At 39.8% G+C, this 15,193-nt stretch overlaps 1 protein-coding gene across 3 annotated transcripts in view; it reads right to left on the reverse strand.

The window, feature by feature from the left end:
- Positions 1-15,193, reverse strand: part of LOC101170823 (uncharacterized) — a 45,617-nt gene that overhangs the window by 15,658 nt on the left and 14,766 nt on the right. For all 3 annotated transcript variants that reach the window (XM_078932731.1, XM_023965383.2, XM_023965380.2), the window contains 5 exons: positions 11,605-11,673; positions 11,442-11,510; positions 10,762-10,830; positions 3,396-3,464; positions 2,592-2,660 (listed from right to left, as the gene is read on the reverse strand). In XM_078932731.1, the coding sequence (XP_078788857.1) occupies positions 2,592-2,660; positions 3,396-3,464; positions 10,762-10,830; positions 11,442-11,510; positions 11,605-11,673 (345 nt within the window). The remainder of the gene's footprint in view (positions 1-2,591; positions 2,661-3,395; positions 3,465-10,761; positions 10,831-11,441; positions 11,511-11,604; positions 11,674-15,193) is intronic.

The following is a 15,193-nucleotide window of genomic DNA, read 5'->3' on the forward strand; positions in this document are numbered from 1 at the left end:
CAGACCTGAGCAGCAATGTTGAGTTCTTGGTTATTTTCGGTGTTTAGCATCAGACTTTTTCTAGGACATCATGAGGGGTCCTTACCCCAGATTTAAATAGTGGGTTGTGTCTCCTTTTTTGTAATATATAGCGCTTCCATAATATGCATCTTGTTCTACTTACGAGCTGAGCAGCCACAGTCTGCCACAGTTTGGGGTGTTATAATCAGGTGAATGTGCTCTTCTCGGGTTTATTTCAGGGAGTTTCTAAGGTCAAGTCGTTTTGCAATTACTTCAGGTTTTAGCCAATCCAGCTCAGTGGAAGCTTGCCCCCCCCCCCCCCCCTTCACATGTCTGTGAACAGTGGACTAGAACCAGATTTTGACAGTAATTAACTGGTGCTTTGATATCAGGGGAGTGATCTTTGGCTCAGCTGTCAGCTGAAACCCATCTGCACCTGTTGTGCATGTGGGGGTTATGCAACCTGCAGAATAAATGAGGGTGATCAGACTTTCTACACACAACGAAGGGATGAAAACTTCAAAATTAAAAAAAAAAAATGGGCAAAGGTTTGAGAACCGTTTACAGTGTTAGTTTATGCTTTGAACCCAATCAGATCACAGAAAGCGCAAAACTCATATGACCCATTTGTTGGATATCCCTGATCGAGTTTTTTAATAAATTTTAATTGTAAAAAGCAAACATACACACGTATAATTTTATAGCTAAAATGGAGCAGAAAAGAAAATACTGTTAGCAGTTTTAAATCCACTGTGTTCTAATAAAGAACATTTTATAAAAAAATAAATAAAAATAAAAGCCTTTCACATTAAATATTGTTCAAACAAAATGCATTGTGGTCTATATTCACCAGCTGATGCACACTGATTTTCACAAAGACTTCTGGGAAATTTCTGGGGCACTGGAATTTGAAATTGTAGGGTTTGTCTAAATTCCTTCACTAATCACTTTTTACTGCACTATATAGGGCGTTGGCCATTTTTTGGGCTGTCTGAGTCTACAATTCCAAAATTGAGTGCCCTAGAAATTTCCCAGAAGTCACTGCGAAAAAACCAGTGTGCATCGATGCTCACTAGGTTGGCGAATATAGACCACAATGCATTGCGTCGTAACAATTTTTGCCCCAAAACTTTATTTTTTTAACAATATATAAATGTTATCTTCAGAAAACACTCTTATCAATTAGATTTTAACTTTTTGAAATTGATGTCATATTTACAGTTCCAAAAAAAAAAAAAAACGTAGTGAGCATGGTGTCCGGATTGCTTTTAAAATCCATAGTCCTGCACTAGATAGTTTTTTAGTAGTTTGGGATTAGTGTGGAATTCGGACAGAGCTGTAGATTTGGACACTGCAATAAAATGGCAAATGCTCTATACAGTGCAATAAGTAGTGAGTAGTAAAGGAATTTGGACACAACCAATGGTTTACTGAACAGGAAATGACTCATTTGAGTTACATAGACCAACCCCAACAAAGATTGAGACATGCAAGCTTTCTTTTTACCAACTATGTTCCTGTTATTTCTATTATATACTGGGATTAAAGATGTTTGGAATGATAACATTGTTATTGCGTCTGATGTTCTCTTTGATGATTTGTTTTTTGATATATTGTTCAATAAAGCTGAAAAACAAAAACAAAATAATTATTTCCGTCTCAATTATTATCTGATTTCGAGAAAAACAAAAAACTGTATCTAAGAGAAAATACCAGGACTTCTGCTCAATTTTGGTTTTTTGCGATGGTTGTACCAAACCCCTTCCATCTGAATAATACCCACATTGACAGACTCTCTAATGTTATGAGGACGCCGCTAATAAAGCTGCAAACACGGTTTATTATTATACTTAGAAAATGATTGACCCTGACCCGTGACGATTTTAATGTTTGTTTTATCTGCCACACCTTAAATGTCAGGCGAGGCTGAAGTTGCCGTTCGATTTTTTGCTTTAACAGTTAAGGGTAAGGTTAAGGGAAAACCTGTTTTCTCATTTTAAAGAGTCGTACACAAAGTCTAGTGTAAAAAGAAAGTTTAGACTCACTGAAGATATTTTATGGAAAAGGAAAATTGAGTAAATGCAGGTGCTGATATGTAAAGCTTGTGAAAATGCTCAATTTTCCTATAGCAAAGAGCCCTGTAGAGAAACTTTCGCACAGTCAATAATTGCTTGTTTAAAAGATAAATACACAGCGGATCAAGATTTAAATGTCCTATATCATGCAGATTCATCTTTTTGAACTTCTAAATAAATTATAACGGTAAGTCATCACAAAAAATGACCCTAATGCGGTATCTTGATCCATCCTTGCATCTCTGAGCATTCCTCTTAAACCCTAGGCTCTGAGCACCAGCCCGAACCAGTAACTTAGTTTTATTGGATCTTCATCATCTCTAAAATATCTATAGACACTTACAAACCGTCTTCTTACACTGGATTTTACTTAGGATCAGATTTTTCTCCTTAATTTTTCCTTTAAAATGTAAGGGAAACTGATTTAAGGTAAAGGTGAATATAGAATATTGAATCCCTGAGATCTTTAGTACTGATGTAAAACTTTAACATTAGCTTCAGGGTTCATGAACCTGCCTTCTCTCCTTGTATGCCAACTCCTGGGAGGCCAATGGGCCCCGGAAGACCTGGAGGGCCAAAATCCCCCTAAAGACAACAAATAGAAAGACGGTTAACAGTGACAATGTCATATAAATCTCGACAGCAAAATGATGCGTCACACTTAAATGCCAGCTGAGAGGATTTCATGATTTATGACTCGTGGAAAGCACCCAGCTGCAGGCGAGGATCTGCCAAAAAAGGCGGTGCGTTTTAGCTGTTCTGCATCAGATGAATGAAATGTCTCTGAATACAGTTAGTAGATAATGTTTTTCTTTTCCATTTCCATGTCATTTCATCTGTGAAACCCCTTTTCGGCTTAGAAATACATGGAAATATTTCCTGCAGTGAACCTCACTGAAGGGCTGAAGGGAGATCTCTGCCCAGACGTGCGTAATAGATGAAAAAAAATAGACAAATTTCTCTTTATTTTGAACAAAATTATTCAAGATCAATCCCAGGCGTGACATTTTAAGAAAATCTCAGATTTTCCGACTTCAAGGAAGAAGATGTTAGCAGAGATCTGCATTCTGACCATCTCCTCCTTTCAGTCTGAGCGTTTACTTTCTCACATTCATCAGTACGAACTATAAAACTGCATTCCTCCTACGCCACCAAGCTCTGACCCTGATTCATCACCCGGAGACGACGACCTCCCATAAAACCCCACGCTCAAAGCATTTATCTGTGGCTGTGGCAACTTTTGGCCTTTCCCTACAAAAGCTTTCTCCTCGTGCCTTTGTGAAGGCAGGGCGCCTCGTTTATAGCCTCTCTGTACTCTACCTTGTCTCCTTTGATTCCGGCGCCCGGCTGTCCTCTGGGCCCCCGCGGCCCCTCCAAGCCCCGTTCACCCTGCGAAGGCAGAAAGAGATGTTCCTGTTTTTTTGAAACATCAAACATGTGACAGCAGTGGCGAAGTGAGACCATATGCAGCAAAGGGTGGATTTAGTAAAAGCTACAAACACTAAGTGACTCCGAAAATAAATCCTGCAGGCTTGACTGCGATTCAAGGGAGGTGTTCTGCATGGATTCTGTTCAGAAAGGGCAAAAGAATCTCCATCGATGCCTAAAAATAAACTTTGAGTGAGTTATTTTCCCAAAATCATATTGGCATAGGGATTTGAAATTTTAACTTTTTAAACATTTTTTAAGTAAAAAAAAAAAAATTGGCAACCCTTAGCAAAAAGTAGTAAACTTGAAGTTTATTTTATTAAGTATACTTGAGTACAAGTACAGCAAGTATTCCATAGACCAGAGGTCTGCAAAGCCACATGTGTCTTTGGAAAAAAAAAAAAAAAAGGAGAATTTGAATAAATAATGGGTTTGTAGTTTTGGTTCATCTGTTTTCCGTTAATTACGTTTTGTCACTTATGTTTAGACGTTGAACATGTCAGACAAATAAGCAAAAATGATGGTAAAGGGGTTTAATCTACTGTGAGAGGGGTTAAGTATTCGATTATCCTTATCTTATTGCAGTTACAAGCATTGATTTTATTTTGAAAGGAACTTAAATCTGCAGCTGTCACAAGTAAAAAGTTGAAACTGTTATTCATAGAAAAGCCTCACACAGTTATAGTTCAACTGTAGAAAATATTTACACCTGTATTTTATAAATAGATCAATATAAAAAAAAAAACATGAGACGTGTCTTTTCTAAACATAAAAGTGGGACTTTTATAGCTCCCTTTGGGTTTTTGTCAATATTAAACTGCCCCCGTTCTAGCGCTGGGCAATATTTACAAATGATGGAATATATTTAACAAAAAAACATTTAATTTTAACATCCCCTTTGGAAATTGGCTCCAGCATAAAGTTCAAAAAAATACAAGCTGTCAAAATGTTTGCAGTTGTTCTGTGAGGTTCCGCTAGCTTGAGCATCTCATAGAGAGAAGTACTTGAACGCACTGGACAGAACATTTTTGGTAGCTACAGCCTTGAAATGGATTTCGCTGCATGTGGTTTGATGCTCCAAGTTTGAAGTCACAACCCCAGAGACCAAAATCTTACTGTTGACTCACCAGCCAAGTTGGCTGCTTTTAAGCAGTCCATTATGAAAAGCTGCATTAAGAAAAACTCCAGGTTCCGTTGAAGCCTTTAATCTTTTCAGATGACAGCAACATTATTTGGTATCGGACATCTGGTCATTTTACTAGTGTCAGTTAAAAAACAATTTGATTTCAGTCAATCAACCCTAGATTCTAAGCCCTTCATGAACAAGAGTGGACCAATTACCGGTAACTGGACATGGATGTAGATTACATCATCAAATTTAAAAAGACAACACAAACAAGTAATAAAAAAATAATGGTGAAACCAACAAATCAGGGTGGCAAAAGCCAACGACATCTAATTTGCTGTTGTATCATTTAACGGGATGAACACTGGCAGGTCATTCCACAGTTTTGGGCCTGCAACTGAGAAAGCACAATAACCTCTAGGTCTGTGATTGTTTTGTTTTTGGAACTACGAGAAATGTCAGATCTACTGGGGCAAAAAAGCTAAAGGGAGTGTATGAGACAACGAGGCCAAGGAGATGCTGTGGAACAACAGAGGTGTGACATTTCAAAACAGCAAAAAGTCTTTGAATTATACAGGGATGCAAAGCAGTTGATGGCTGCTTCCAAACCAATGAGTGATCGGTAATCTGTTTTTTTATGGTCCATACATACCGACTATACTTGTAGTGTGTAGTAGGTGGGGCGGTATGAATGTTCCATTTTTCTTTTGGTTTACTTTTCCTTGCATCAGAAACATCCTCTGCTGCAACAGTTCATGTCAGGTCTGACAGCAGGCTTTACTGACATAGGTTCTGTTTAGACGAAGCCCTTTAACAATGGGCAGTGTGTCTAGGCCTTGATTGTTTTCATTTTGTAAACTGAACAGGCATGAGTACAGTCTCGGCTAACTTTGAAGCCTGGCTATAATCTTTACCAATTTACACTATAGTTCTTGGTTTCCTTTGAGTCATATCTCATCGTGGTGCAATGATTTATCTAAAGACACAAAATTTTAAAAAAATCTGGTAAATTAGTGATGTAGGGAGCACTACACTGAATCCTTTTAAAATTTAGGCTGATTTGCTGTTTTAATTTATCAAAACAGTTTGTTTAATACCCGAATGTCTATAAAAAGCTGGCATTAGAACCTGAACATGTCAGTGACATTTCCAATGAAAAACTGGAAAGTTAAGGTTGAGAGAAAGGCTAAAGCTTGTTGTCTCCTAATCTTTTGTGACATTGGACCTTAAAACCTTAAAAAATATATATATACCGTAAATTCCGGACTACAAAGCGCACCCGATTACAAGCCGCACCCACCCATATTCACGTGTTTGACTGCTTTTATTAATATACAAGCCGCGTCAGAGTACAAGCCGCGCATGTGATAGCCGATATTGTCATCCTGACAGATCACGCCCAGCATCCCAGAGTGTGTGCAATTCATTAGCACATTGTGGGTGGTGCCAATTTTGCCTCTGGCTCATGTATTTGAGTGTATCGACATCTGACAAACAGCATGGACCTATATTCTGTTCACAAGTCCCTCAGTTATGGTGTTTTTATTTCATTTTTTTTTTTTACTTATTGACAATCTAGGTATCTAACATAAAATTACAAACAGTAACCATATAATCAACATTACATCCCTCAGTTATAATGAGGAAATTTACATCCGCGATTCCACATTTCCCATGAGTCTTAGGGGCTAAAGGCGGGGCCAACGCCCGGCTCGCCATTCTGTTGTACGTGTTTAAGAATTAGCAGCAGTGCATGGAGGGGTGAACGGGAAAAGCTCTCCTTCCGCTTGTGTCGCAGCAGCGTTATGGGAGTAACAGGACTGGTTAGAAAACACAACGGTAAAATAAAGCAGCGGCGACTGAAAAGCGCGCGCCTCAGTGCGGCGCGTGCGTCAGAATTCAGAAGCCTCTGCACTCCGCGGACGCCTCTGCGCTCCGCTCCCGCCCTGCGCGCTCCTTGTCTCCCCTTCCTATCTACTCCGACACCTCTGGCCAGGGCGACTTCAAGGAGGAGCACTTCGTCCCCGTTGCGCCGGTGGATGGAGCAAATCGTTTCTGTGCAGAGCAATCGGACTTAAAACTGTACGTTTTGTGTATGAGGGGCGGATGCGTTGTTACGTGTGGGAGCCTTCAGACTGCCATCGGCCCCGTAGCTCAATCAGCAGGAGAAGATGTCTCCAGCTCACACGGAGGCTGTGAGTTTTTCAAAGCAAAATTCCGCTTTTACGGTTTCCTTAGAAACCGTAAATGGAGTGTACATTCACTCCATGCGCTGTTCTCTCCGTCACGCAGCAAACCGGCTTTTCCAAACCCGTTGGTGACGGTGGACTTTTTTACGCTGCTTTTAACGATTGCTTTTAACTTGAAAGCTTCATCATAATGTAGCGGCGATCACGTGCACGTTGGGTCTAATGGCACCAAAGGATTCTGGGATGCGGCTGGACATGCGTGTTTCGTTTTGTTGAACCATGACTGAAGTGTCTAAGACCTGAAGTCAAGTCCATGCTGTTTGGCTGCTAAGAGGTGTGTTGAATAAAAATGCCTCGTGCTTGGTGTTAGATAGAGAATACAAACTATTCACTGAGTTCGAAAATACGTACATGGCGGCCGCCAATTAAATCCATAAATTAGGCCGCCAATTAAATCCATAAATTAGCCGCGTCACTGAAAAAGCCGCAGGGCTGTAAGCGCAGGAAAAAAGTAGCGGCTTGTAGTCCGGAAATTACGGTATATATATATAAATATTCAAGTGTTAATAAGGTCATTACTGTTTTCCATTTATTTATTTATACATTTATTGTAATACCAATGTAAAAAATGTTGGCAGCGTTTGAGGCTATAGCGACTTGCATGTGAAGTGCAAGTACATTCTAAGGAACTTTCTGTTTATAGATCCAAGTTAAAGCCGGATTGTTCACCGTTGTTTTAACCCCTAAACACTAGCTGGCTCCTTTTCCTTTGGTTTCCTCTCAACCAATAAAAAATAAAAGAAGAAAGGTTTGGGGCATTTGGAAAAAGAAGGTTTCGAGGTGCTAAACGTTTACTTTAATGACATAAAACGTGACAATGGTGTGTGTGGGGGGGGGTGGGGGTGGGGGTGGGGTTTAATGTCATTGGAGTCAGCTTTTAAAGGTTTGCGCTAATTTAGTCCGAACTGTACTCTGGATCACCTCTGCATAATTCCTTTTTTACCATTGTTTTATTTATTTGTTCTTCCCAAGTCAGGCTTACACAGTCATTGGCTCAATGTTCTGTGCCGATTAAAGCTTTTGTTTGTTGAAGAAAAAGGTTTTGGCATCAAACTTTGAAAAATGAGTCAGCAGAAATATATATTTTGATCAGCAGTGCTCAATCTGGATTTACAGATTCGTGTCACGTTGGTGGAGAACAGGACGATCAATATTAACCAGCGGCCATGCACAAATGTTAAGCTTATATCAGCTGTGGGTCAGAAGTCGAGAGTGAATGGTGGTTCAATCTCTCCAGTCCATATGTCGATTTGTCCTATAAACCCCCAGAATTCCCTAAATCCCATGGCTTTGAGCAAAACCATCTGATAAATGGAGATAACGAGTGTTGATTCTGCAATCACAGCTAATTAATTTCAACTGATCTGAAAGCCCTATAAAAAAAACATGGATGCATTTGTGCTTCTATTGAAGTGTTTGTTTTTACAGGAGGTTTATAGGTAAGCAGTTAAACTGGTAAAATTATACGGATTTGGATAGGATTAGTATATATTATGCATCATTTATTCAAAAAGCTGCATCTTGGTGTCCTAATGAGATGAGCGGTACATTTTTATGCTAGCTCAAACATGCTAATACAGCGGGGTAAAAGGGTTAAGCAGCTGAGCTCCTGTGAATCCAAAGCGCGTCAGAACATGTCGTGTAATGAACGCTGCTGTAGAGCAGCAACACCACCTGCAAGTCTACAGCAAAGTCTGCTACAAGAGAATGAGGAAAAGCGTGAAGAAACAAGCGTCCCTCCAGGCTAGAGCAACTTAGAAAGCGTTGGATTTGACTTTTTGGGTTAACAATTCATGATTAAAATGATGCAGCTTTACTGGACTTCTGCCCTATTACGGAAAACTGGTATGCATTTAGTGTCAACCGAAAAAAGGCTAGCTGGTGTAAAGAGTACGTGAAGAGTTAGCTAAATTGCTTTGTCACATTCCAGCCGCTTAGTCATTTAAAGTAAAAAGAAACTGCACACCTATAATTACTTTGGTTGACATAACCATTCAAATATTTTTTGCACGAGCAAGTCTAGTTTAATACGTTAAGCATTTTTTAAGATCTAATTGACCGTGAACTCTTAGATGTAACCATTTAACATCTGAGCTTTAGCTCCACCGTTGACGTCCATTATGTAACACTTCGACAATTTATGCAATTATCGTAATTCCAACGGACTCTGAAGCGGACAAAAGCTGCTTTGCATTGATATACAACACTTTACAGTAGTTTAAGTGTTTACGCAAACATCATAAAACGACGCTTTCTGACGCTCAGAAAAGCAACTATGCGCCAATGTGCAACCCTTTGCTCCCCTAAAGCTAGCACAAAGCTGTTTTCAGAATCCATTGGAGTTGCATTGATTGATTACACGGTTGGTAGTTTCATTAGCGAGTGTGATTTCCTGTCCACCAGTGACAGTTCCGGTTTTAAAGCGTAAGGCGATTCCTACCCCCCTTGCTCCTCCCTATTGCTCATATTGTAGGGAAATTTGAAGATTTAGTGATGTTGAAAGTGTTTTTTTTTTTTTTTAAGGAGGAGCCGCAGCAACTTAGCCCTGACCTCTGCCAGTAGGGCGATCCGAGTCACGCTAAAGTCGCTAAGGTGCTGAGAAGAAACAAATTTTTTCATGTTGGTGTGCTCTGAAGCACAGACATATACATTTAAATACAAGTATTGAGTTTTTGTTTCTGCACGACTTTAGAAAGTTACAAAACCGATGTTATGCATTTTCTGAGCGCTGGCAGCTACACGCCAACTTAGCTCACCGGTGACTATTGATGACATCATTAAGCCGTAGAAACATCAGAATTTTAAAACACCATAAATGTAGAGATAGGGAGAAGCCGCAGGTGTAGGGATTTCAATTTAAATAGAATTTGTGCTGTCAAATTATTTTACCTTTTTTTTTTGGTCAATTCCTATTTTATTTAAGATTTGGTGTCAGCAAATTTAGATTTTGCACCATTTTAGTTTCTTTTATTCATCATTTAGGCCTTTTTAACATTATTCAGATTATACAGTGGAATTCATGAAGTACTATCCTTTATATTAGTAATTTGTTATATTATTTGGCCTTTTTGAAATGCAATTTTATCATACAAGCAAGAAATATTAAAATTATTCAAAAAACTGTATTTTACGTTTATTATTTTTATCTTTAAACATTTTCATAGGTTCATGAGGTACTATTATACCATGCAGAGTCAGTTACCGGTAGTTACTTTTCTCTTCGGCTCGAGTAGATTGAGAAATTAGCTTAGGTTAAGTCTGATCAAACAACGTTTCAAATGAGTTGTGACAGTTATTTTGTGTGTGGGAGGGTGATGTCTGCAAACTGCTGGAGGAAATGTACCACCAACAGCACACCCACTGTGATAATCTCATTTAAACTGTAAACCTGAACAAGTTAGCAACAACTAAGAAGTCTGCGATCAGAAAAGAGTCCCAACTTTCTACGTGTGGTAACCACTGTCATGAATTCTTGAGCAGGTGTGAGTTTGAGAAAAAGCAGAAACACATTTCTCACAATCTTCCCTTAAGTGTCGAAGTGTTCTGGCTTCTTTCTCCGAACGGACATCAAGGTTTTCATATCCTACAGGGATCATTAAGATGTGCTCTCTCTTTTTCTTGGGTTTGTTTTTGTGTATTTTTATTATGAGGGGCTTATTGAATTATTTTATTGCACGAGTCGGGATTAGTGTTTTTGCATTCTTGTTTGTTTTTATGTACAGCACCTTGAGCTGTTTTCTTTACATGAAATGTGCTTTAGAAATCAAATTCATATGAATTTTGCTCCAGCAGTGTGAATATAGACGATACGTCGAAAATTAAGTGTTATTATTCTCTAAAGGAAATCTGTTAACAGCACTTCAAACAAAATACACAGACTCACCTTCGGCCCAGGTAGACCTTCCCCTATTTGTCCTCTCTCCCCTGGAGCTCCCTGAGGTCCTTGAGGTCCCTAAATTTTACAACAAAAAAAGGATAAAAACCCCAATTCAAGTAATCAATTAGTTTTATTTCATTTTTTAAAATAGCTTGAAATCCTAGTCAGCAAATGCTGTGAAAAGTATTGACACCCTTCTATTATTTGTTTGGCATAGTTGTCATTCTTGCATTGCTCAGAACATTGAGAAAAAAAAGAATATTTTCAAAAACTAAGTTTGTACAAAAATATTTTTGACACAATTGTATTTACTCAAAGAAAGCACCTAAACCTTATTTGTTATTTGTTGAAAAGTAATTGCCCTCCTTTCTTAATCATAAATGAGCGACACAGTGCCTTTAAATTCAGTCATTGGTGTCATCTCCCCACTTCATGGGTTGTGAATGCACTGGTATCACAGCATCGGACTTTATTGGTATCACACAACTGCTTTGGTAGCCCAAGAGATCGCCACCAAAATAAACCTTACCCAAACAAAACAAAAAGACAAAACAATAATTACTACATAAACTTGCATTCAAGCATTAAACAGCTTCAATGAGTCTAAGGTCCATGAATGGACCCTAGTTACATGGCTTCTCATGGAACCTAAACTGATGTTGGTTGGTCTGTGCTCTCCAACTCACCGGTGGTCCAGATTCACCAATTCCTGGAGGACCTGGAGGCCCTGGTTGCCCCTGGAAACCAACATCACCCTGGCGAAAGCAAGGAATGTTCCGATGAAGGGCGACAAGAAAGCAGGTTATTATGTTTTATGCTTTTCCAAAACAGTAGTGTCAACAACTTTACCTTGGGCCCCGGAAGACCAATCCCCGTCTCTCCTTGGATTCCAGATGGCCCAGGAAGTCCCCTTTCCCCCTATAAAATGAAAAGACAGGGATGTCTGATCAAAGATGTGCCTTTGATAAACAGTGTAGCAGTTGCTAGAGATAAAGACCTTCCGACCTGATTGGTTCAAATCAGCTGTTTCCAAGTGGATCCCTTTAGCTCAGACTTAATTTGTGCAAATCACCGCTTTTTTCCCCTCTAAAGCTGTAAATCGCAGCCTTTGTGTTCAGCAGGGGGGCACATAGGAAGGCTGAGAGGGGTGTGGAAGTGCTGGTAGGTACATACCGACAATTTTTCCCCCCTTGCCCTTTCCAGCAAGTTAGGACAATGCTTAGAGGCAGACATTAGCCTGCTATTCAGGTGATATAGGGTGACAGCCAGACCATTAACATGAACATTCTTCCAAAATAATTAGGAGGCGAGCACTTGGTGGGAAGTGTGTGCTTGTGGTGGAATTGGCAGGTATAACACGGGAGAAGAGGCTTAAAAAGTGGGAACAGACAAATAAGCTGACAAGGTAATAACAGATGAGGCACTTCAGAGGCTCTGAAATGTCACAGCGGCAGTAGATCGTAGCTAACAAATAAGTGTTCGTATGTACAGTCACCTGATCATCAGTGTAGAGGTACGTGACATTTGTGATGTTATTTATGCCAGTGTTAGATGGATTTGATCCAAAGCATTTAAATGTCAGCTTCGTGAAGCATGTGATATTTACTGTAAGCTATTCTCAGAATAAGTCTGATCAGTCGGCTTTTTATATCTGTAACTTTTTTTTTCCCCTTTCACCTTCTCAAATCTTAAGGCTTTTGATCAGCTTCTTACATTGACTTGACCTAACACTTCAGGTTTTCCAACAACAGTTATTAAGTCATAGATTTGATCTTTAGCTCTGCCAGAGACAGAACTAAACCCCATTTTTACCCCTAAATGTCCTTGAAAGTGATCATTACCAATCTAACAACTGTTGGTTTCTCCTCCTAAACAGATGAAGATTAATATTAAGCATTTAGTCTTCAGAGTCCTGAAACTTGTGGTCAAATCAAGTTTGTAACACTAAATATTTTCTGAAAAATGAGGTCATTTATACAGTAAAATAAGTGCTGATTGTTATGCTAATATGTTAAAGCCATATTTCATGTTTATCTGAAGCCACTGTTTACAAATTCTCCTCTACGTGGGGCCGGCCATTGGTGCTGAGCGGAGCTGGATCTTATTTTTTTAAAATATGCAAAATGACAAAATGAATTTGTGTACCAGACCCTGGCGTATAAGAAAATTACACCTGAAAAAGAACTTTAATAATCCCATTAAAAACCTTTTGCATTACATTATAATTTAGGCTACATTTTACCAGGAAGCGGCACTGGCTGTGGCTCAGAACTAAATTAATAAAAGTCATTTCATATTAAATAAAAATGAAATGCCATAAATAAAGTGACTATTCGCAGATGATTTTCCAAATGAACTTTTTTCTTGGTCACACGGATCCAGAGGAAGGGTTAAGTTTAGGATTACGGGTTAGGGTTAAGCTGCAGCCTGTTTCCATGTTTCACCAATGGTACAGACGCAATATAAGGTCCTGACTTAAGTGGCGTCCTGTGGGGGGGCCACTGTTAAAAATCTGAACTCTGGCAAGGTCACCGCGTCGTGTCAACCAATCAGGGCCTCAGCTTTGGGCACGTGACGTTTTCATTGACAGCAGGTAGAACACACATCCAGAATGGTGGATGGATCCGACCGTTCTTCTCCTGAACTTCCATCCATTTTCTCAACCCGCTGTATCCCCTTTAGAGCAGCGGGGTTTCTGGAGCTCGTCCCAGATTCTGTTGGGCAAAGGCGGGTAGACCCTGGACAGTCTATCCCAGTCTGGAGCTGGAGCGATTATTATCACTATGCCGGCTATCTTACATGTAAAGTCACTGTAATATAACATTTTAAGAAAATATTAAATCATATTTTTTAAATTGCAAATCAACTAAAGGATAAATTGTAAAAAAAAAGTGTCTTTTTCTTAGTTAAAGTACATTACAGTTCCCCCAGCAGGGGACACTATGATGCTACGTTCACACCGCATAACACCACCACATTTAAGCAACCACTTTCAATGAATCATCTATGTAAATGTGCGTGTGTGCAGGTTTTGGGCTTACCCGTTCACGTGGCGCTAAGCAAGTTTCTATGCACAAAATGCATGGCAATTGAACATGCGTCAAAAGTCACGCCAGTTGTACTGTGACCGATCAGGGACTTGGATTTGGCAGGGACGTATGAATAGGGTACTTTTTCGTTGACTGAAGTGTCGACCATTTGAAAAGTGATTGTGAAGGAGAAGTTAACAATTGTCGTTTGACACTGAATCAGACATACTGTAAATCGGAATAAAGATGTGAAAGAAAAAGCCTGAAGCATAATTTATGCAATTTAGACCATTTTAATATTATGGACCCAGTTTAGCACGTGCTGGTTTGCGGCGCCTTCCGTCCGTGAAACCAGGGTTCGAATCCGGGCTGCTCCCTATTCCCTTCTCTGCTTCTGTGCCGGTCCCAAGCCCGGTTAAATTGAGAGGGTTGCGTCAGTAAGGGCATCCGGCGAAAAACAATGCCAAGTTAACCATGCGTCTCATCTTCGAAAGAGATCGTTTCGCTGTGGCGACCCGTGATGGGAAAAGCCGAAAGGGAAAGAAGAAGAGACCATTTTGATATTTTGCACCAAACCTCTTCCAACTGCAAGTTTATGCGCTAGTATCAAGTAGCGACAGTCCAGTGTGAACACCGAATGCTAAAAGCGCGTTCAAAAACCCGAATTCTAAAAAGTGATGACTGTTCCATCTGCCCTGCGGATTAAGTACCGCCGTTTAAAACTTTAATCCCTATAAGCTACTTTGACGTGGTTTGACGTGGACAATGGCACAAGTAAAGAGTACAATATAACTCCATCAAGACTACAAGTCAGTGTGCACTAAACTGTCCATGAGTAACAATTAAAGCAAGGAACCGCATTTTTTTGCATTGATTCAAAACGCACGCTTTTAAACAGAAGACGCTAAGGTACACTTGGGAACCTCGTTCTCTAGTCTCTGATGGCCCTTGAAGAGCTTCACAGAACCGCACACAAACGGCCGAGAGAAACCTTTCTGCGCTTGTGATGGAGGTCACGCGCTCGTGTCAGCTTTGAGGACAGATTCACAGCAGAAACCTCCACGTCAGCGTGCAGACAGAAGAAAGCTTTTCGTGTCGGGAAAACAACCTGTAAAAACCTTGGAGGGTCCTATGGATCCTGACAGCATACTGTTTGTTTTTGTTGCCTCTTGTCCTCAAGGCCATTACTAACATTTTTACACGCTTAATAACATGTTGCTGAGGAAGTCAGGCAGCAACACTGTTGATACCTCGTTCACTTTTGTTTTCTCGCCTGGAAGTCTTTAGTTGAGTCTTTTAAGAGGCGTCTTTGAGGAATTGTGGTGAACCCCTTCTTACATTTTTTAATGACAGCACAACAAACAACAATGAAGAATACCTGTACCGGTAATTCATCCTGTAATCTTAAG

Source organism: Oryzias latipes, chromosome 2, assembly GCF_053564925.1.
Source record: "Oryzias latipes strain Hd-rR chromosome 2, Olatipes_Hd-rR_3.1".
NCBI classification, from domain to species: Eukaryota; Metazoa; Chordata; class Actinopteri; order Beloniformes; family Adrianichthyidae; genus Oryzias; species Oryzias latipes.